This window comes from Aquarana catesbeiana, linkage group LG02 (genome assembly GCF_042186555.1).
Source record: "Aquarana catesbeiana isolate 2022-GZ linkage group LG02, ASM4218655v1, whole genome shotgun sequence".
NCBI lineage: Eukaryota > Metazoa > Chordata > Amphibia > Anura > Ranidae > Aquarana > Aquarana catesbeiana.
Genome location: NC_133325.1, coordinates 571,196,276 through 571,218,475, shown reverse-complemented (window position 1 = coordinate 571,218,475; position 22,200 = coordinate 571,196,276). Strand labels below are relative to the sequence as shown.

The 22,200-nt window shown below is 41.6% G+C and overlaps 1 protein-coding gene across 1 annotated transcript; it reads right to left on the bottom strand.

Moving 5' to 3' along the window:
- Positions 1-1,539: 1,539 nt before the first annotated feature.
- Positions 1,540-21,371, bottom strand: TMEM222 (transmembrane protein 222). The gene is made up of 6 exons (XM_073616088.1): positions 21,115-21,371; positions 15,858-15,942; positions 10,355-10,386; positions 10,169-10,265; positions 3,054-3,181; positions 1,540-2,072 (listed from the first exon to the last, which is right to left on the bottom strand). Exons 1-6 carry the CDS (start codon positions 21,204-21,206, stop codon positions 1,985-1,987), a joined length of 522 nt encoding a protein of 173 aa, XP_073472189.1. The 5' UTR covers positions 21,207-21,371; the 3' UTR covers positions 1,540-1,984.
- Positions 21,372-22,200: the final 829 nt, after the last annotated feature.

Here is a 22,200-nt window from a genome sequence, read left to right as displayed (position 1 = left end):
GTTTTTTTTTTTTAGCAAACGCCATGCGGGCTTTCATGTGTCTTGCACTGAGGAGAGGCTTCTGTCGGGCCACTCTGCCATAAAGCCCCAACTGGTGGAGGGCTGCAGTGATGGTTGACTTTCTACAACTTTCTCCCATCTCCCGACTGCATCTCTGGAGCTCAGCCACAGTGATCTTTGGGTTATTCTCTACCTCTCTCACCAAGGCTCTTCTCCCCCGATAGCTCAGTTTGGCCGGACAGCCAGCTCTAGGAAGGGTTCTGGTCGTCCCAAACATCTTCCATTTAAGGATTATGAAGGCCACTGTGCTCTTAGGAACCTTAAGTGCAGCAGAATTTTTTTTGTAACCTTGGCCAGATCTGTGCCTTGCCACAATTCTGTCTCTGAGCTCTTCAGGCAGTTCCTTTGACCTTATGATTCTCATTTGCTCTGACATGCACTGTGAGCTGTAAGGTCTTATATAGACATGTGTGTGGCTTTCCTAATCAAGTCCAATCAGTGTAATCAAACACAGCTGGACTCAAATGAAGGTGTAGAACCATCTCAAGAATGATCAGAAGAAATGGACACCACCTGAGATAAATATATGAGTGTCACAGCAAAGGGTCTGAATACTTAGGACCATGTAATAATTTCAGTTTTTCTTTTTTAATAAATCTGCAAAAATGTCAACAATTCTGTGTTTTTCTGTCAATATGGGGTGCTGTGTGTACATTAATGAGGAAAAAAATGAACTTAAATGATTTTAGCAAATGGCTGCAATATAACAAAGAGTGAAAAATTTAAGGGGGTCTGAATACTTTCCATTCCCACTGTATATAGAAGCTTTAGTCTTTTTTGTGTCTTCATTATGCATAAAGACCAGATTACGTTAAACAATGTTAGCGGCGTGTGTTAATGTTTTAAAATCCATGTTTCTGTGTTCAGTTTGTTGTGCTGCATGAATATTGTGCTTTAGGGCAGCCATAAATGGGTTCATAATAATTAGCAATTTCTAGCATCACTTGTATTAACTGGGCATTTCAAATCTACAAAGTAGGTGATGACAAGCTTCTACGGTGGTTGGAGACACTCGTGATCACAAAGGAAGATTTTCCGCTCTGTTGCTTTGTCTATTAAAGTGCACTAGACCTAAAAATTTAGGACCATTTTAAGACATCTTAAGAGCACAACCATATACTGACCAATTACAACATTTAGACAATCCAATCAGTTATCGAGTGTGCAATTATACAGGCACACACAAAAAGGCTATTATAGATCAAGCTTCCACTCCATTTGGAATCCATGTAGATGTTTAAGGATGTCTTCTTAGAGGCACTAAAATTGTGCATAAAATGGTGTATCTGATTGTAGGTTTTCAAAGCCCACTTCACTCAAATCCTTAAATATGCACAAAAGGAAAGAAGCACAGTGCATGCTTACATTTCTGCTTACCAGGTTCGGTATTTTCTGCTCTGTTCCATCATGAATCAAACGTAAGCATCCATGAATATTATAAGTGCTACACAGATTGCTTGACTCCTGAGTAGAACCATATTACTTTACTTCTTTACTTTATTAATATATAATGTATGCAAACACCAACAGTTACATAATTAATTGACTATACCAGTAAAAAAAATCTATGGCATGGAATAAAATTCCATATTGTATTTACAGTTATACTGTGCTTATAAATGCATTCTTGACACCATTTTTGTTTGGCTATATGATATGAGGGCCTGGATCCCATAAGAGATTAGATGTGGTACTTTCTGATATGAAAGAAAGAACAAACAAAGGTTTACTATAATGTTTCCTGTAAAGCCAGTTGTTTTTAAAAGGAAAACATGGCACAGAGGAACATGCAAGCCTTTATGAAAGTTAGTATTAGTAAAGTATTCCTGCAACGTGAAGATACTGTCCTCTGTTCAATTTCTCCTTGAATCCAAGTAGCGGATAGAATCAAGCTGATTGATGATAGGAGAGTCCGTGACAAATTTCACCGCAGATGTAAAGTGAGCACAATTGCGATAACTGTCCCTATCAACAAGAGGAAGGGGACCCAGGTCTTCAGGAAGCCTCCGACACTAAAAGTACATGAGGTATTCAAAATGAACGTTACAGAGTACATACAGTTAGATCTATCCTATAGATAGTATAAAAGAATACAGAAGTAAAATAGAGTTCAGTTTCCCTCTTTGTTTCAACCTGTCGAAACAGATATGTTCAAAGTATTAGTATAGTGGGTCAAATAGGTTGGGTGGGCATAGTTAAATAGTATTAAAAGCATTTAAAAGAAATTTAGGTAAAAATGCTGCAGTTGGACTTTATTAGGATGGCCCTGGTGTTTTGCCTAAACATAGGTTTCCGTCAGAATGCAGCGCAAAATTGAACTGAGGCCAGAAGTCTGTCATAAAGAGCCACCCATGTCCAACTATCCAAAGGCAAGCACAGCACAAACTTGCTGGCCACTCTCTCCCAAAGTAACTCCCAGAACTTGTACACCACCCTCTTTGTGGACCATGACTTTTGCTGTAGGATGCGACTAAGAAAATGTCAGGAAAGACCTACTAGAGCAGCTGAATTTTATTTGGGGTTAAGCAGAGGCACTTTAAATGATGGCAGGTGTGTACTGACTCCTATTTAACATGAGTTTGAATGTGAGTGCTTAATTCTGAACTACATCCCCAGTTATAAGAGGGTGAGCACACTTATGCAACCACATTATTTTATTTTTTTTATTTTTACTCCCCCCCCTTAAAAGATTTCAGTTTGTTTTTCATTTGAGTTGTACAGTCTAAAGGTCACATTAAAAAGGTGGAAAAAAAAGTTCTGAAAGGATTTATCTTATCTTAACTTATTTTTTTATATTACAGAAACATGACATTTTATATTCACTGTGTATATATAAAAATATGAGAGAGAAAGAGGGAAAAGGAAAAGGAAAGAAAGGAAAGAAAAAGAAAGAAAGATTTTCACATATATATGCATATTGTCTATACATACACACACAGAACATAGAACATAGTTGAGTATACAAGGACTTAAGCAGTAAAAGACAAACTCACCTAACATATTTACTGTAAACCAAGCTCAGAATACACAGTTTCACCATATTCCAGTTTGTGTTATTGTACTTCATAAGGTTCAAAGCCATAGCCACATGAGAATGACAGTTATCACAGCATAAATTGTGCTAGAACAAAAAAAAAACAAAGAAATTTACATACAAAAATGCGAATCAGAGATCAACAAAGGAGTATGCATACCATACTGTATACAATGTTTTTGATGGAGAATATTAAACCACCAAAAAGGAGATGAAAATGTTTTTTTCTTTAAGCTGCCTTGATAGGACCATATAAAATCAGGCAGAACAGGGATCAAAACTCACTCAATAAAAACATTTGACAGTGCGTGGCAGCCCGACAAATTACTACAGTTGATCATCTTTCTGAAATCAGGATTACGAATTGACAATTAGGAGGGATAAGGAACGGTTTCAAAAGAAAACTAAAGGGCTTTTCTCTTCAAAAATGTATGCCTACAAGCAGATGCGTAATAAAGCGAGTCTGTGTTCATATCCAATCAGGTAAGGTAAAAGATTTGAAAAAGTTGATTTATTGTAGCACAAGATAGGTTGACTGTTGTGAATGCAGTTTAATTTTCTTTACTAAACTCAGTGAAGCTGTATTATGCAAAGTAAACATTCACTTTGCTAAGTTAACAGTCATTATTTTAGTAAACCAACACCTTTTCTGCTAGTTTTAGATATGGCATTAATGAACAACTTCAGGAAAACAGCTAAATACACAGTTGAAATAGAATTATGAGAGCAGTTTAACCTGTCAAGGAATATGCAATTATGTCTGGCCAGTCCTAAGATTTGCACAACTCTACCAACCAACACAGCCAGAATAGGCACCTGATTTTTCTCCACGTTTGTTCTGCATTACAGCCAAGTTAATTCCCTACCCTTAGCCTGTGACTGGGCAGTGAAGGAAAAGCAGCAGCCTATTAAGCACCTCAGCTCCAGAAGGTTTTATCCCCTTCATGACGAGGCCATTTTTTGTTTTAGCACTGCACTACTTTAACTGGTAATTGCGCGGTCATGCAACGCTGCACCCAAAACGAAATTTATATCATTTTTTTCACACAAATAAAGCTTTCTTTTGGTGGTATTTGATCAGCAGCGTTTTTTTAATATACAAACGAAAAAATTGTGAAAATATTTTAAAAAAGTGAAACTTGTATTATATAGCATTTACACATAGGGGGAGATTTATTAAAACTGGTGGACTCAGAATCTGGTGCAGCCATGTATAGTAACCAATCAGCTTCTATCTTAAGCTTGTTTAATTAAGCTTTGACAATAAAACTGATTGGTTTCTATGCAGAGCTGCACCAGATTTTGTGTGCACTATCTTTAGTAAATGTCCCCAGAAAGTGATATATTTTAAGCCGGTCTTTCTTATAATTTTGATCATTATGGCTTACAGCTATCGAAAACCCAAAAATCAGTATCTCAGTTAAATTAGAATATTACATAAGACTTATAAAAAAAAAAAAAAAAAAAAAAAAAAAGGATTTTTAATATAGAACTGTTGGCTTACTGAAAAGTATGTCCATGTGCAGTATAGTATGCACTCAATAGTTGGTCAGGGCTCCTTTTGCATGAATTACTGCATCAGTGCAGCATGGCATGGAGTCGATCAGCCTGTGGCACTGCTGAGGTGTTATGGAAGCCCAGGTTGCTTTGATAGTGGCCTTCAACTCACCTTCATGGGTCTGATGTCTCATCTGCCTCTTGACAATACCCCGCAGATTCTATATGGGATATGGGTCAGGCAAGTTTGCTGGCCAATCAAGCATAGTGATACCATGATCACTAAATCAGGTATTGGTACTTTTGGCAGTGTGGGCAGGTGCCAAGTCCTACTGGAAACAAAAATCAGCATCTCCACAAAGCTGGTCAGCAGAGGGAAGCATGAAGTGCTCTAGAATTTCCTGGTAAAGGGCTCGGCTAACTAGAGGGCTCGGCTAACCAACACCAGCAGATTACATGGCTCCCCAAATCATCACTCACTGTGGAAACTTCACGCTGGACCTAGTGCAACTTGGATTCTGTGCCTCTCCACTCTTCCTCTAGACTCTGGGACCTTGATTTCCAACTGAAATGTAAAATTTACTTTCATTCGGTTGGACCACTGAGCAACAGTCCAGTCCTTTTTCTCCTTAGCCCAGGTAAGGCGCTTCTGACGTCTCTGGTTCAGGAGTGGCTTGACAAGGAATGTGGCAGTTGTAGTCCATGTCCTGGATATGTCTGTGTGTGGTGGCTCTTGAAGCACTGACACCGGAAGTAGTCTACTCCTTGTGAATCTCCCCAAATCCTTGAATAGTCAGACTCTTTGCTTCACAATCCTCTCAAGGCTGCGGTTATCCCTGTTGCTTATGCACCTTTTTCTACCACACTTTTTCCTTCCGCTCAACTATTCATTAATATGCTTGGATACAGCACTCTGAACAGCCAGCTTCTTTAGCAATGACCTTTTGTGACTTACCCTCCTTGTGGAGGGTGTCAATCACTGTCTTCTGGACAACTGAAGTTGTCTTCCCCATGATTGTGTAACCTACTGAACCAGACTGAGAGACCATTTAAAGGCTCAGGAAAACTTTACAGGTGTTTTGAGTTAATTAGCAGATTAGAGTGTGACACCATGAGTCTACAATATTGAACTTTTTCACAATATTCTAATTCTCTGAGTTACTAAATGTTGGGTTTTCACTAGCGGTAAGCCATAATCATCAAAATAAAAAGAAAGAAAGAAATGCTTGAAATATAATCACTCTGTGTGTAATGAATCTATATAAAATATATGAGTTTCACTTTTTGAATTGAATTACTGAAAATAAATTAACGTTTTGATATTTACATTTTTAGAGAAAAAAAAAAAAAAAATTATATATTTATTATTTACATATACATATACATATACATTGTACATTCACATCGGTCCCTACCCTCAAGGAGCTTACAATCCAAATTCCCTAACTCACATTCATATACTAGGGCCAATATAGACAGAAGCTAATTAACCTACCAGCATGTCTTTGGAGTGTGGGAGGAAACCCACGTCGGCACAGGGAGAACATGCAAATTCCAGGCAGGTAGGGTCGTGGTTGGGATTCGAACCAGCGACCCTTTTTACTGCTAGGCGAGAGCGCTACCCACTACACCGCCTATAATATATAGTCTTTAGCATTTACACTTTTTACTGCTAGGCAAGAGTGCTACCCACTACATCGCCATAAATTTTATATATATACACACACACACATATATATATATATATATATATATATATATATATATATATATATATAATTACATACACGGTGGGTACGGAAAGTATTCAGACCCCCTAAAATTTTTCACTCTTTGTTATATTGTAGCCATTTGCTGAAATAATTTAAGTTAATTTTTTTCCTCATTAATGTACACATAGCACCCCATATTGACAGAAAAACACAGAATTGTTGACATTTTTGCAGATTTATTAAATAAGAAAAACTGAAATATCACATGGTCCTAAGTATTCAGACCCTTTGCTCAGTATTTAGTAGAAGCACCCTTTTGATCTAATACAGCCATGAGTCTTTTTGGGAAACATGCAACAAGTTTTTCACACCTGGATTTGGGGATCCTCTGTCATTCCTCCTTGCAGATCCTTTCCAGTTCTGTCAGGCTGGATGGTAAACGTTTGTGGACAGCCATTTTTAGGTCTCTCCAGAGATGCTCAATTGGTTTTAAGTCAGGGCTCTGGCTGGGCCATTCAAGAACAGTCACGGAGTTGTTGTGAAGTCACTCCATTATTTTAGCTGTGTGCTTAGGGTCATTGCCTTGTTGGAAGGTAAACCTTCGGCCCAGTCTTAGGTCCTGAGCACTCTGGAGAAGGTTTTTGTCCAGGATATCCCTGTACTTGGCCCGCATTCATCTTTCCCTCGGTTGCAACCAGTCGTCCTGTCCCTGCAGCTGAAAAACACCCCCACAACATGATGCTGCCACCACCATGCTTCACTGTTGGGACTGTATTGGACAGGTGATGAGCAGTGCCTGTTTTTCTCTACACGTACCACTTAGAATTAAGGCCAAAAAGTTCTATCTTGGTCTTATCAGACCAAACAATCTTATTTCTCACCATCTTGGAGTCCTTTAGGTGTTTTTTAGCAAACTTCATGCAGGCTTTCATGTGTCCTGCACTGAGGAGAGGCTTCCGTCGGGCCACTCTGTCATAAAGCCCCGACTGGTAGAGGGCTGCAGTGATGGTTGACTTTCTATAACCTTCTCCCATCTCCCGACTGCATCTCTGGAGCTCAGCCACAGTGATCTTTGGGTTCTTTTCCTCTCTCACCAAAGCTCTTCTCCCCCGATAGCTCAGTTTGGCCGGACGGCCAGCTCTAGGAAGGGTTCTGGTCGCCCCAAACATCTTCCATTTAAGGATTATGGAGGCCACTGTGCTCTTAGGAACCTTAAGTGCAGCAGAATTTTTTTGTAACCTTGGCCAGATCTGTGCCTTGCCACAATTCTGTCTCTGAGCTCTTCAGGCAGTTCCTTTGACCTCACGATTCTCATTTGCTCTGACATGCACTGTGAGCTGTAAGTCCAATAAGTCCAATCAGTATACTCAAACACAGCTGGACTCAAATGAAGGTGTAGAACCATCTCAAGGACGATCAGAAGAAATGGACAGCACCTGAGTTAAATATATGAGTGTCACAGCAAAGGGTCTGAATACTTAGGACCATGTGATATTTCAGTTTTTCTTTTTTAATAAATCTGCAAAAATGTCAACAATTCTGTGTTTTTCTGTCAATATGGGGTGCTGTGTGTACATTAATGTGGAAAAAAAATGAACTTAAATGATTTTAGCACATGGCTGCAATATAACAAAGAGTGAAAAATTTAAGGGGGTCTAAATACTTTCCGTCAACACTGTATATATAAAATCAATCAATGGGTGGGTTACCTTCTTTTCTTTCTAATCTGTGATATCAAAGCAAGGTCAGGGTGCACTCCCAATCCTCCACCAACACTCAATTTGGAAGAAAAGACGGGACCAATGCTTCAATGCAATATCTTCTTTACTTCAAGATTTTTTCAAATTTGAAAAGTAAAGAAGATATTGCATTGATCCAGTCTTTATATATATATATATATATATATATATATATATATATATATATATATATATATATATATATATATATAAATTATTATTCAGGATTTATATAGCGCCGACAGTTTACGCAGCGCTTTACAACATTAGGGCAGACAGTACAAGTACAATACAATTCAATACAGGAGGAATCAGAGTGCCCTGCTCGTTAGAGCTTACAATCTAGGAGGGAGGGTCAAGTTATACAAAAGGGTAATAGCTGTGGGGGATGAGCTAATGGAGAAAATAGTGCAGTTGTTAGATGGAGGCAGGATAGGCTTCTCTGAAGAGGAAAGTTTTCAGGGATCGCCTAAAAGTGGAGTTCCAGAGGATAGGCGAGGCTCGGGAGAAGTCCTGGAGGTGGATATGGGAGGAGGCGATGAGGGAGCTAGAGAGCAGGAGGTCTTGGGAGGAACGGAGATGGCGATTAGGTTGGTATTTTGAGACTAGGTTAGTGATGTAGCTGGGGGCACAGTTGTGGATGGCTTTGTAACTTATTGTTAGTATTTTGAATTTAATTTGTTGGGCGAGTGGTAGCCAATGGAGGGATTGGCAGAGAGGGGTAGCAGACACTGAGCGGTTTGTAAGGTGGATGAGTCTGGCAGCAGCATTCATGATGGACTGAAGGGGGGATAGTCTATTTAAAGGTAAGCCAATGAGGAGTGAGTTGCAGTAGTCAAGGCGAGAGATAACCAGGGAGTGAATCAGGAGCTTTGTGGTTTCACTGGTTAGAAAGGGACGTAGTTTAGAGATGTTGCGGAGGTTGAGACGGCAAGCTTTGGAAAGTGATTGGATGTGGGGCCGAAAGGAGAGTTCAGAATCCAGGATAACACCTAGCACCCTGACATGTGGATGGATATATATATATATATTTATTTATTTTTTTTTTAATATATTATATTATATATATTATATATATATATATATATATATATATATATATATATATATATATATTTTTAGTTTATGCTATAAAACATATCCAATAAAAAAAATGTAATTTCTTCATAAATTTTGGGCAAAATGTATTGTGCTACATGTCTTTGGCAAAAAAAAATCCCAAAGTGTATATTGATTGGTTTGTGTAAAAGCTATAGCGTCTAAAAACTATGATATATATACTGAAATTTTTATTTATTTAGTAATACTACTAATGGTGGTGATCAGCGACTTATAATGGGACTGCGACAGTGAGGCAGTAATCTGACACTAACTGGCACTGACATCACACACAACACTAATACAGACATAATACTACACACTGTCACTGTACTAAGGACACTGGCTGGGAAGGGGTTAACATCTTGGGTAATCAAGGGGTTAAATGTGTGCCTAACAGTGTAATGTGTGCTTTTATTAAAGATCGCTTTGTTTCCTCTCCCTACTCTGCAGTGAGAAGAAACCAGAGAGATTGTTTCCTCTGTACAGAGCCCTGTGTTGATTGTCAACACAGGGTTCTGGGCTATGATTGGATACAGCCAATCTGCAGGCCTGGCCATGAATCATTGGCTGGGACCTGTTGACAAACTCCGACTGTGTACAATCATAGTGGGTGTCTGCGGGGTGCACACACGCATGCGCCCTAAACCAGGAAACATGCAGCGACATACCAGTGCACTTTGCCTGTACGTGCTGCCCATCTGCAGTACATTGTGGGCGGGTGGTCTGCAAGTGGTTAAGATAAACCCTCTGCTCTCTCTTCCTATCAACTTGTTCCTTGTCATCACACGTGCAATGCAGCAGAGCCCGATTGGCTCCTAGTACTGCACCTTTCAGTCCAAGTGCTACTGTATAGTCAATTAAAATGAGGTAAATTCCTAGTCAACCCAGATTCTTATATTAGCTGCATTTAAAAATACATACATTTTTTATTGAATACATATCTGCATTGCTATGTGTATTCCTTATATCTGCCTAGAATTACGCCTTAAAACTGATGCAACTTTGATGTGAAAAAAAGAACTCACCATGCGATGTTTATACTCTTCAGAAGCTTCATTGACAGCTGTATCCCATGGATTGGGACCATTGGCATAGACAAGATTAGGATCCAATTGCCAGTATCTAAATATGAAGATTTTTTGCAGAATGGTGAAAATTAGAAACATAAAAATTAACTGAGGAATTTTGTTACTGCAAAAGAAGCCACTTACTTGACTGGTTTCCCAAATGCCATACAATCTTCCTGTAAACAAAGAGTTTTATGTTACATATAACTGCAGTCAAGATTATCAGCAGCGAAATAGCTTTGATGACTTCAATAACCTACACCAAATCAGCTGTCATTTTCTAGTTTATGTAAGAAAGGAAAAGCCTTCAATTAGCTGCTATTGACATTACTTTTGTCCCCTCCAGTTTACAAAAAAAAGTAATGATAAAACTTAGTGACCAACCCATAGACAGCTACATCCCATAACCATTAAAACCTTTAGATACCAACTATAACTATTATGTTCATAATTTGCAGACCTAACTATGCCATCTAAAAATTGTGGCAAAAGTAGTTTTCACTTCTACTTGAATCTCACCAAGTCTGCCTGCCCTGTCACCTGAAGAGCCGGTTCACACAGGGGCGACTTGTCAGGCGACCTAGCCGCCTGACAAGTCACCTCCCGTTCTGTACAATGGAACCGTTCTAATAGGAGCGACGCAAGTCGCTCCAACTTAGAAAAAGGTTCCTGTGCTACTTTGGGGGCGACTTGGGGCAACTTGCATAGACTTCTATACAGAAGTCGTTTTGCAAGTCGCCGCGGAAGTCGTTTGCAGGTCGCCTCAGCGTCGTGCCGCCCCTGTGTGAACCAGGGCTAAGAAGTTGAAGCAATTCTCACGTTAAAAATACTACTGAAACCCAGTGCAGCAGCTGGTAGAATGTGATTGCACTCAAAAATAAATACAATTTTTTTATTGGTTAGAGAGTTTGACATCGAGGATGTGTACACTGTGGGCCACAAGTGTCCTATTCTATGGACTTCATGCAGTATTACTTTAAGATACCTGATATGGACGGATCCAGAGTGAGCATGTGATCATTATTATCAAACACTTTGAGAAACACCATATTATTCTTACTACAAGCAAAGTGCCACAGTACTGCTTTTGTTGGCTTCTAAACAATTTAAGGCTTCATGTACACTACAGCTCCTAAACTTGAGTTTAGGAGCTTTAGCCATTTTTTTGCCAAAGCTCCTAAACTCAAGCTTTTTTTTTGAAGATTATGTGTCCATGTACACGTGGGGGTTATTACTAAAACTGGAGGCTGCAAAATCTGCACAGCTGCACCAAATTCTGAGTGCTCCAGTTTTAGTAAATAACCCCCATAGGCTTTTAGGACAGTTTAGGAGCTGCTGGGGATAGGGGGAAGTTCAACCTTCTTCTCTTGAGCCAATGGCTCCTGCTGCTATCAATCTATCCAATGAGGACCCAAGAGAGTGGCTGGAGCGACTGTGCTCATCCCCGTCGCTGGAACGATCGGGTTCAGGTAAGTAAAAAAGGGGGGCTGCTGTACTACAGAAGGTTTTTCACCTTAATGCGATATACGTTGGCAGAATGGCACGGGCAGGCAGAATCACGTACCGATCGGACCCCCCCCATGCCCAAGGCGGTCGGCTTTGGTCTGGGAGCGATGAGAGGCGAGGGGGAGACCATCCGTTCGTGCCCCCCCCCCCCTCGCGATCGCTCCCAGCCAATGAGAATTTTCCTTTGCTGCTGTATGCTAAACAGCAGCAAAGGAAATGATGTCATCTCTCCTCGGCTTGGTATTTTCCGTTCTGGCGCCGAGGAGAGAAGACATCACTGTGAGTGTAAAACACACACACTCAGTAGAACATGCCAGGCACACTTTACACCCCCGATCACCCCTCCCCCCCCCCCCCGTCACACTGAAACCAAGCAGTTTTTTTTTTCTGATTACTGCATGGTTTCAGTTTGTGACAGTTAGTGTGGTAGGGCAGTTAGGGTTAGCCCCCTTTAGGTCTAGGATACCCCCCCCTAATAAAGTTTTAACCCCTTGATCACCCCCCGTCACCAGTGTCCCTAAGCGATCATTTTTCTGATCGCTGTATTAGTGTCACTGGTGACGCTAGTTAAGAGAGGTAAATATTTAGGTTCGCCGTCAGCATTTTGTAGCGACAGGGACCCCCATATACTATCTAATAAATGTTTTAACTCCTTGATTGCCCCCTAGTTAACCCTTTCACCACTGATCACCATAAAAGTGTTACGGGTGACGCTGGTTAGTTCGTTTATTTTTGATAGTGTCAGGGCACCCGCCATTTATTACCGAATAAAGGTTTAGCCCCCTGATCGCCCGGCAGTGATATGCGTCGCCCCAGGCAGCGTCAGATTAGCGCCAGTACCGCTTAAACCCACGCACGCAGCATACGCCTCCCTTAGTGGTATAGTATCTGAACAGATCAATATCTGATCCGATTAGATCTATACTAGCGTCCCCAGCAGTTTAGGGTTCCCAAAAACGCAGTGTTAGCGGGATCAGCCCAGATACCTGCTAGCACCTGCGGTTTGCTCCTCCGCCCGACCCAGCCCAGCCCACTCAAGTGCAGTATCGATTGATCACTGTCACTTACAAAACACTAAACGCATAACTGCAGCGTTCGCAGAGTCAGGCCTGATCCCTGCGATCGCTAACAGTTTTTTTGGTAGCATTTTGGTAAACTGGCAAGCACCAGCGGCCTAGTACACCCCGGTCGTAGTCAAACCAGCACTGCAGTAACACTTGGTGACGTGGCGAGTCCCATAAGTGCAGTTCAAGCTGGTGAGGTGGCAAGCACAAGTAGTGTCCCGCTGCCACCAAGAAGACAAACACAGGCCCGTCGTGCCCATAGTGCCCTTCCTGCTGCATTCGCCAATCCTAATTGGGAACCCACCACTTCTGCAGCGCCTGTACTTCCCCCATTCACATCCCCAACCAAATGCAGTCGGCTGCATGAGAGGCATTTTCTTTATGTCCTCCTGAGTACCCCTACCCAACGAACCCCCCCCAAAAAAGATGTCGCGTCTGCAGCAAGCGCGGATATAGGCATGACACCCGCTATTATTGTCCCTCCTGTCCTGACAATCCTGGTCTTTGCATTGGTGAATGTTTTGAACGCTACCATACACTAGTTGAGTATTAGCGCAGGGTACAGCATTGCACAGACTAGGCGCACTTTCACAGGGTCTCCCAAGATGCCATCGCATTTTGAGAGACCCGAACCTGGAACCGGTTACAGTTATAAAAGTTAGTTACAAAAAAAAGTGTAAAAAAAAAAAAAAAAAAATATATAAAATAAAAAATAATAGTTGTCGTTTCATTGTTCTCTCTCGCTCTATTGTTCTGCTCTTTTTTACTGTATTCTATTCTGCAATGTTTTATTGTTATTATGTTTTATCACGCTTGCTTTTCAGGTATGCAATTTTTTATACTTTACCGTTTACTGTGTTTTATTGCTAACCTTTTTTTGTCTTCAGGTACGCCATTCACGACTTTGAGTGGTTATACCAGAATGATGCCTGCAGGTTTAGGTATCATCTTGGTATCATTCTTTTCAGCCAGTGGTCGGCTTTCATGTAAAAGCAATCCTAGCGGCTAATTAGCCTCTAGACTGCTTTTAAAAGCAGTGGGAGGGAATGCCCCCCCCACCATCTTCCGTGTTTTTCTCTGGCTCTCCTGTCTCAACAGGGAACCTGAGAATGCAGCCGGTGATTCAGCCAGCTGACCATAGAGCTGATCAGAGACCAGAGTGGCTCCAAACATCTCTATGGCCTAAGAAACCGGAAGCTACGAGCATTTCATGACTTAGATTTCGCCGGATGTAAACAGCGCCATTGGGAAAGCATTTTATCACACCGATCTTGGTGTGGTCAGATGCTTTGAGGGCAGAGGAGAGATCTAGGGTCTAATAGACCCCAATTTTTTCAAAAAAGAGTACCTGTCACTACCTATTGCTATCATAGGGGATATTTACATTCCCTGAGATAACAATAAAAATTATTAAAAAAAAATAAAAAAATGAAAGGAACAGTTTAAAAATAAGATAAAAAAAGCAAAAAAATATTAAAAAAAAAAAAAAAAAAAAAAAAAAAAAGCAGCACCCCTGTCCCCCCCTGCTCTCGCGCTAAGGCAAACGCAAGCGTCGGTCTGGCGTCAAATGTAAACAGCAATTGCACCATGCATATGAGGTATCACCGCGAAGGTCAGATCGAGGGCAGTAATTTTAGCAGTAGACCTCCTCTGTAAATCTAAAGTGGTAACCTGTAAAGGCTTTTAAAGGCTTTTAAAAATGTATTTATTTTGTTGCCACTGCACGTTTGTGCGCAATTTTAAAGCATGTCATGTTTGGTATCCATGTACTCGGCCTAAGATCATCTTTTTTATTTCATCAAACATTTGGGCAATATAGTGTGTTTTAGTGCATTAAAATTTTAAAAAGTGTGTTTTTTTCCCCAAAAAATGCGTTTGAAAAATCGCTGCGCAAATACTGTGTGGGAAAAAAAAAAAAAAAATGAAAACACCCATCATTTTAATCTGTAGGGCATTTGCTTTAAAAAAAATATATAATGTTTGGGGGTTCAAAGTAATTTTGCAAAAAAAAATAATTTTTTCATGTAAACAAAAAGTGTCAGAAAGGGCTTTGTCTTCAAGTGGTTAGAAGAGTGGGTGATGTGTGACATAAGCTTCTAAATGTTGTGCATAAAATGCCAGGACAGTTCAAAACCCCCCAAAATGACCCCATTTTGGAAAGTAGACACCCCAAGCTATTTGCTGAGAGGCATGTCGAGTCCATGGAATATTTTATATTGTGACACAAGTTGCGGGAAAAAGACACATTTTTTTTTTTTTTTGCACAAAGTTGTCACTAAATGATATATTGCTCAAACATGCCATGGGAATATGTGAAATTACACCCCAAAATACATTCTGTTGCTTCTCCTGAGTACGGGGATACCACATGTGTGAGACTTTTTGGGAGCCTAGCCGCGTACGGGCCCCCGAAAACCAAGCACCGCCTTCAGGCTTTCTAAGGGCGTAAATTTTTTATTTCACTCTTCACTGCCTATCACAGTTTCGGAGGCCATGGAATGCCCAGGTGGCACAAAACCCCCCAAATGACCCTATTTTGGAAAGTAGACACCCCAAGCTATTTGCTGAGAGGCATAGTGAGTATTCATTTTCATTCAATATGTTGTGAGAGCATAGGCAGCCTTCTCCGTTCTTCTTAGATCACAGCCATTCTCAGAGGGAAAACATCTCTTCTCCTCTCCTGGGAACAGATGTGCTCGGTTTCATAAACAGGCTAACAGAGGAGATGTTTGAGATCTGAATAGAAGTAAATGACCTCAGTTTCATAAACAGACACCTTAGTTCCAGTTTAGGGGTCAGATACTATTTATTCTGTTATCAATGGGAAAATCTCATTGCTTATAAGCAAGTAAAACCACACATAACAACTACATACGTCTGAAACTGTATGTGTGGCAGTGCAGAATCTAAAACAGCAACCTATTATTCCAGGCAAAAGCATTCTTGGAGTATTGATTTCTGACTGTAAGCATATGCCTCCAAGAATATGCTTTATACCTGGATGCATTACATCTTGATAAGATGACAAAGTGGTGGCCCAGGATATGAATTAGAACATATACAACAGATGTACTTACAGACACGTAATAAGGTCCGGCAAAGTCTCGGATTACACCAGATGATGTACAGATTCCCATGTGACCAATGAAGGGAAATAACCATCTAAAAGAAACACACAGGTACTGTATATACAAAATAAATTATTTTGAATGTCCATGCGAACGTTTCCAGAAAATCTCAGTATTCACTCAAGTGAACAGTACAGTGCGTCAAGTGAACTTGTACCTAAACTGTATAGTAAGGGCCGATTCACAAGAACTTGTGCTAAAATGTATGGAAAATGCATGTATGTATTGCATGTGTCCATCCATGATAGCTGCGTTTTAATGTGCGCTGACTTCCGTACACATACATTTTGATATCCGTTGACATGCATGCGCAGCCTTATGGTGTGAATAGAACACATTGGAAATGATTGTTTTTCAGATGTCCTTCCGTTGATCTGCATTTTACAGCGGAGCTAAAAAGCAGACCAGATCAACGCACTGGTGTGAATTGGCCTTAAAACATTTACATATTCTGAGCAGGCAGAAAAATAACAGTTATTCTCCCCTTATTTTCTATGGCAGCCCTGTAATGTAAACAGCGGGTGCTTTTAACCCGTTGGATACTAACTGAAGCCCAACTTTAGAGCCTTTAGTGTGAAGTTGAGGATGAATTGATTTATAGTACATGCAGCTGCAAAGATCAGTAATGGCTGGTTTGAAAGCTTTTTTACCACTTAAGAATTTGTAAAAACTTTCATGGGGCGTAGTCTGGAAAAGATGCACTTTAAATCACATCCCCCATTTTAGTAAGAAAACAAGGATCAAAGACACAGTTGGTAGAGGGGTGCCTGCTATAAGATCAACTGCCTTTGCTGACTCTCTTGCAAGAATCTCCTAGCAAGTCCGCTGGCTATGCATGCCATAGGGTGAAAAGCAGAACAATCTTTGTTTTGCAAAAAACATCATTATGTTAGATACAGTGTCAAACTTTCATAACTGTCCGTTCACCAGACCTGTGGTCCAAGTAATATTCAAGGCAATACTGCGAACAAGGTACTTCTCTAAAATACAACCTCTGCTCTTTAAAGTCAAAAATACCTTTAACCCCTTCCCCCCTCCCCAAACAAAAAAAAAATGAAATGGTAGCTGATATCACCCTGACAATGCTGCACTAAAGAAAATAATAAATGTTATTTTTACATTATCTAATTTATCTCATTGCACAATGCCCCAGTAAGGCCCCTTTCACACTTGTGCGACTTGTCCTGCGACTTGGGACTGCAAAGTCGCAGGACAAGTCATTACTCATGATTTCCAATGATAATATATGTGCGTCTTCAAGTGGTGCCGACTTCAAAGTAGTCCCTGTACCACTTTGGTCTGACTTTCATGCAAGTTAAGGTCCATATACCTCAAGTTTACACAGGCTTTTTCTGAAAACGCAGCAAAATTGCGCAACTTTGAAGTCATTGTAGTGTGAAAGGGGCCTAAAACACATCAAAATAGCAAACTATAAAACAAAAACAGAAATGCTGCTTGCAAAACAAACTTTACCCCTACATTTTGTTATGGACAGCTTTTTTAGGAGTGTAATGGTAAAAAATAGAAACCAAACCCAATCGCGTAAGGGGGGGACTGGATGGAGTGAGAATTCCTGGTTTCTAAGAATTAATGATATTTTACTCCAGGGAGATACCTGGGAGAGATAAATAAAGCGACCCGGCGCAACCGGAAGTCAGCAGGCGGAACAACGGAAGTGACACTCTGTGTCGACATCAGCGGTTGGATATCCCAACGCCAATCTTGGTACACCCTGCATTCGGCCGCAGTAAGCCAGCAGTGGATATCTTGTTACACCCAGTCCATATAGTTTGGGCTGGGTATAACAAGATGGCCACTGCTGCTTTTATGCGGTCGAGTGCAAGGAGTACCAGGAGGGGCCATTGCAGGCAGCCTTTCCTCATGGCATTTCAGTGCCTGCCCATTAATGCCAGCCACCTGTCAGTGCCATCTGTCAGTGCCAGCCATCTGTCACTGCTCAGTGCTGCATATCAGTGCCACCTAATCCTATCAGTGCTGCTTAATCAGTGCAACCTATCAGTGCTGCATATCAGTGCCACCTACTCTGTATTGCGCTTTGAAAAATGTCATATGACATTAAAAAAAAAAAGTATCGGTAATCGATACCGGCGAGTACTTGAAAAAAAGCATAGGTACTTGTACTCAGTCTTAAAAAAGTGGTATCAGGACAACCCTAGTGATTACTATAAACTTTTACTTTGTGCCAGCTTGACTCAAACAAATTATGCGTCACTGCTCTGACAGATCTGCCACTCAGGAGAAGCCTTGTATTTTTTCAATGAATAGGAGGCTTCTGATTGGCAGAGGTGGATAGGTGGGGGTCAGGATCTCCATCTTGGCCAATCAGAGAAAGCCTTGTATTCAGTGAAAAATACAAGGCTTATCCTGTATGGAGAAGTTGCTGTAGCAAGCGACTCATTATTTAGTACAGGGAAAGTTGCTGGTGCACCCGACGGAATGGGATGGAGCTTCCTGTATGTAGTATAAGCTGCAGCAGTATATTACAGACTCATCATTGGCCACAAAGAGGTGGCATCTGCATAATTCATTTGAGCCAAGCTGATTCAAAGTAAATGTTTGAAGCATATGTGGGGTAAGACGTTGCTCAAAACCAACCCCATGCTTCAGATGTGGATATGGCTGTGTAGGATACGCCTATCGGGACAAAACATGTCAGGGGCGTGGCCAGAGCAGCACTGGCTGAGGCCACACAGGCATATCCACATCTGAAACACGGGGTCGATTTTGAGCCGTGTCTTACCCCACATACATCCACACTTCTGAATTAGTGCCCGACGTCTGTTCCCAATTTCACGTTATCCTCTAGCTTTGAACAGCCCTCAAAGTCCACCAATGTTTGAAGCAGTTACATTCTGGGAGTTCTTCTTTAAAGCTAAAAGGGAGTTATCTTTTTTAGTTACATTGGTCTAGGTTGGTTACATCTGATTCGTCATATCTCACATCCAGATGGTAGTTGAGGATGTAGAAATTCACTGTAGTAGCCTGTGCTTGTCAGAGAATACCAACCAGCCATTTGGCTAATAGAAATATGCATGTAAGAAGACGTCTGGCTAATAGAAATGTGCATGTCAGAAAGAATGTTCACAGGAGTGCCAACAGGAATGCACATGCGCGCAGGAATACACGCACGCGATGCATCTTGGCACCAGACGGGCTATTTAAGGATGCTTCTGCTTGTGCTCTATGCTGACTGGTCTTCAGCTTTCCCTGTGTCCTGTGTACCTCCAGTGTGTTCCCTTAGTTGCTGACCCGGCTTACTCCTGACCTGACATCTGATCCCGCTTCAGTCTTGCCGTTAGTTTCTGACCCGGCTCATTCCTGACTTTGGCTTTGCTCCTGATTTGATACCTCATTGCCTGCCTGTTGATGACCCTGGCTATCCGATGACCACATTCCTGCCTCTGATCCTGACTTACCGCCCCGCTCATGTGTCTGCCTGGCTGTCTGCTGCTGCAGTTCTGCACCGCGCTGAATGTTCATGCTGCAAGTCTGCCAAGAGCTCTGACCAGCCACACACCCTGGCCCCGCAGCGCAAGTGGAGTGCTTCCTTAACCTCAGCTAAACTGCTTTGCATGGCTACAGTTCCACATCTGACGATTCTCCTGCTGCCTTGGAACCGCATCTCCTGCTGCAAGTTCCCTGACCTACATCTGCAGGCACTCGTGTTCCTCCTGTCCCTTAGCACCCTCTGTTTCATTTTCAGTAAGGCCTGGGCTGGAGATATAGATAGGCCGAGCTCGTCATCTCAGTCTCCGCTCAGGTACGTGACAGTGCTACATATAGTCACCGTTGGTCTCTTCTGGGTGCTGCTGGAGTGACATATTTTGTATACAGAACACAGGGGGGTGTTCATTCGGCACCTCCTCTATTCAGAAAAAATGTTTTTCAAATAAATATAAGACATTCTTTAATTAGACAAGGTGGAGATCATGATGTCTTAAACCCCTCCTCTCAGCCTTGTCCAATCAGGGACACCTTGTATTCATTGAAAAAATACAAGCTGTTCTCTGAATGGCAAAGCCTGTGCTCAGTATACAGAATGCAAGCCACTCGATCAAGTATCTGGAAGAGTCCAGCTCTGACAGTATGTTGCACAGGCTACTAAAGTGAATTTCTTCATGCCCAGAGCCCACCTTCCCGGATACAAGATATCAGGAATTAGATGTACCTAAGCTGGACCAGAGAAAGTGAAAAAAAAAAAAAAAAAGAAGGGGAGGGAGGAAAGAAGGATGGATAACTTTAACCACTTCAATAAGGGCACTTTCACCCCCTTCCTGCCCAGTCGAATTTTCAGCTTTCAGCGCTGTCGCATTTTGAATGACAATTTCACAGTCATGCAACACTGTACACAGACAAAATTTATCATTTGTTTTCCCACAAATAGAGGGTTCTTTTATTTGGTCACCACTTTGTAAATAAGTAAGTTTTCTCCTTCACTGCTAGGCACTGATGAGGCAGTACTGATGGGCACTCATAGGCGGCACTAATAGGCAGCACTGATCAGGAGGCACTGGCAGGCATCACTGATGGGCACCGATTGGCATCCCTGGTAGTCTCCAGTGGGCATCATCCCTGGTGGTCTCCAGTGGGCATTCTTGATGGGTCTGCACGGATAATCAATGCGCTGATAATTATCAGCGCAGATACCCCCTGTCAGGGGAGCAGCTGATCAGCTCTCCTCTACTTGTGCCTGTCAGTGCGAGTAGAGGAAGACGATAAACGGCACTTCCTGGTTACCATGTGATCAGCTGTGATTGAACACAGCTGATCATATGGTGAAGAGTCTACATTATAGGCTCTTTACCAAGATCAGAGATGCGATGTGTCAGACTGACACACCACCGTTTGGCGCACGCTAGCAGCTTATCCTGCTAAATGTCATATGACATCCAGTCAGGATAATACAACCACTTTCCGGCCGTCATTCTGCTATATGGCGGGACGGGAAGTGGTTACGGTATTGATTATATTAAAAAATTAAACTCCTATTCATATGTTTTTATATTGCACGATATCATATACGAACAGCGGTGGATAAAGTTGTACAGACAAAACATCAGACACAACAAATGCTTGCCATTTTTTGAAGGCCTCATGCTCCTGCTAACAGGTCCTATGAGTGTGAGTGTAAGTGTGTTGAATTCTCTGCAAGCATTTTCTTTAGCTGAGTTATATACATTCTTACGTTAACACTGGGATAGGTGTCCACACAACACAGTGAGGGAAACGGCTTCGCTCCAGGTCCGGCTTCATTTTCTCCTCCACCACATCCGCCATAAAATGGGCAACAGCACAGCTACTTCCGCCAACACTGTCAAACACCCGTCACAGATTCACTTGCCAGTAGTCTTTTATACTTATGGTTATAAGTATTATAAAACATTCAAATGTTATTTGAGTCATTTAGCTTGCAACTGTAAACAAAAGCACATGGTTATATTGAAGTTTGAGATTACTTATATCAGAGCTCAAAATTTCAAGTCCTGAGCAACTAGCCAGGCTTTAAAGTTACTCTGAACCAGTTACGCCACCCAACCCCTACCTTGTCCCTCCCCTAAGCACACCCTCATAAATTATCATGAAATTACACTGTTAAACGTTTTATGCAGAATTAAGTTACAAAAAAGCCGAGTTAGACTTACTCTCCTTTTCTGAGAGTTTTCCAGGACAGCCCATGAGACCTAGAGCTCCTCCTACCAGAACAGGAAACACAATAACCTCCACCAGATAAAAGGGCGGTCCTCCAGGCCCCATGTCAGTATTCTCAAGAACCTTAGGACGTCCCTGTAAAACATATGCATAATACACATAACTTCAAGACAAAACTGGGTGGGAATCTGGCTGTCCTGGAAGACTCTCAGAAAAGGATTTACCGGTAAATCTAACTCAGCTTTTCTCTAAGCGTCTTCCAGGATAGCCCATGAAACGGTGAGCCAGAACTTACCAGTCTAGGGAGGGACAACTGCCTGAAGGACACAACGACCAAACACCTGCTCCTGAGCAGATAGGAGATCCAGGAGATAATGTTTAATGAAGGTCGAAAGACTGGACCATGTGGCAGCCCTGCAAATTTGTTCCGGTGAGGCTCCAGCCCTCTCAGCTGAAGACACAGACAAGGCTCTTGTTGAGTGCGCAGTGACAGAAGGCGGAGGAACATCTCTAATTTTGTAAGTTTCAGAAATGCTCGCTTTATCCATCTAGCCAAGGTGGCTTTAGATGCACTCTTTCCCTTGTGTGCTCCTGAAAAGAGGATGAGCAAGGAGTCTGTTTT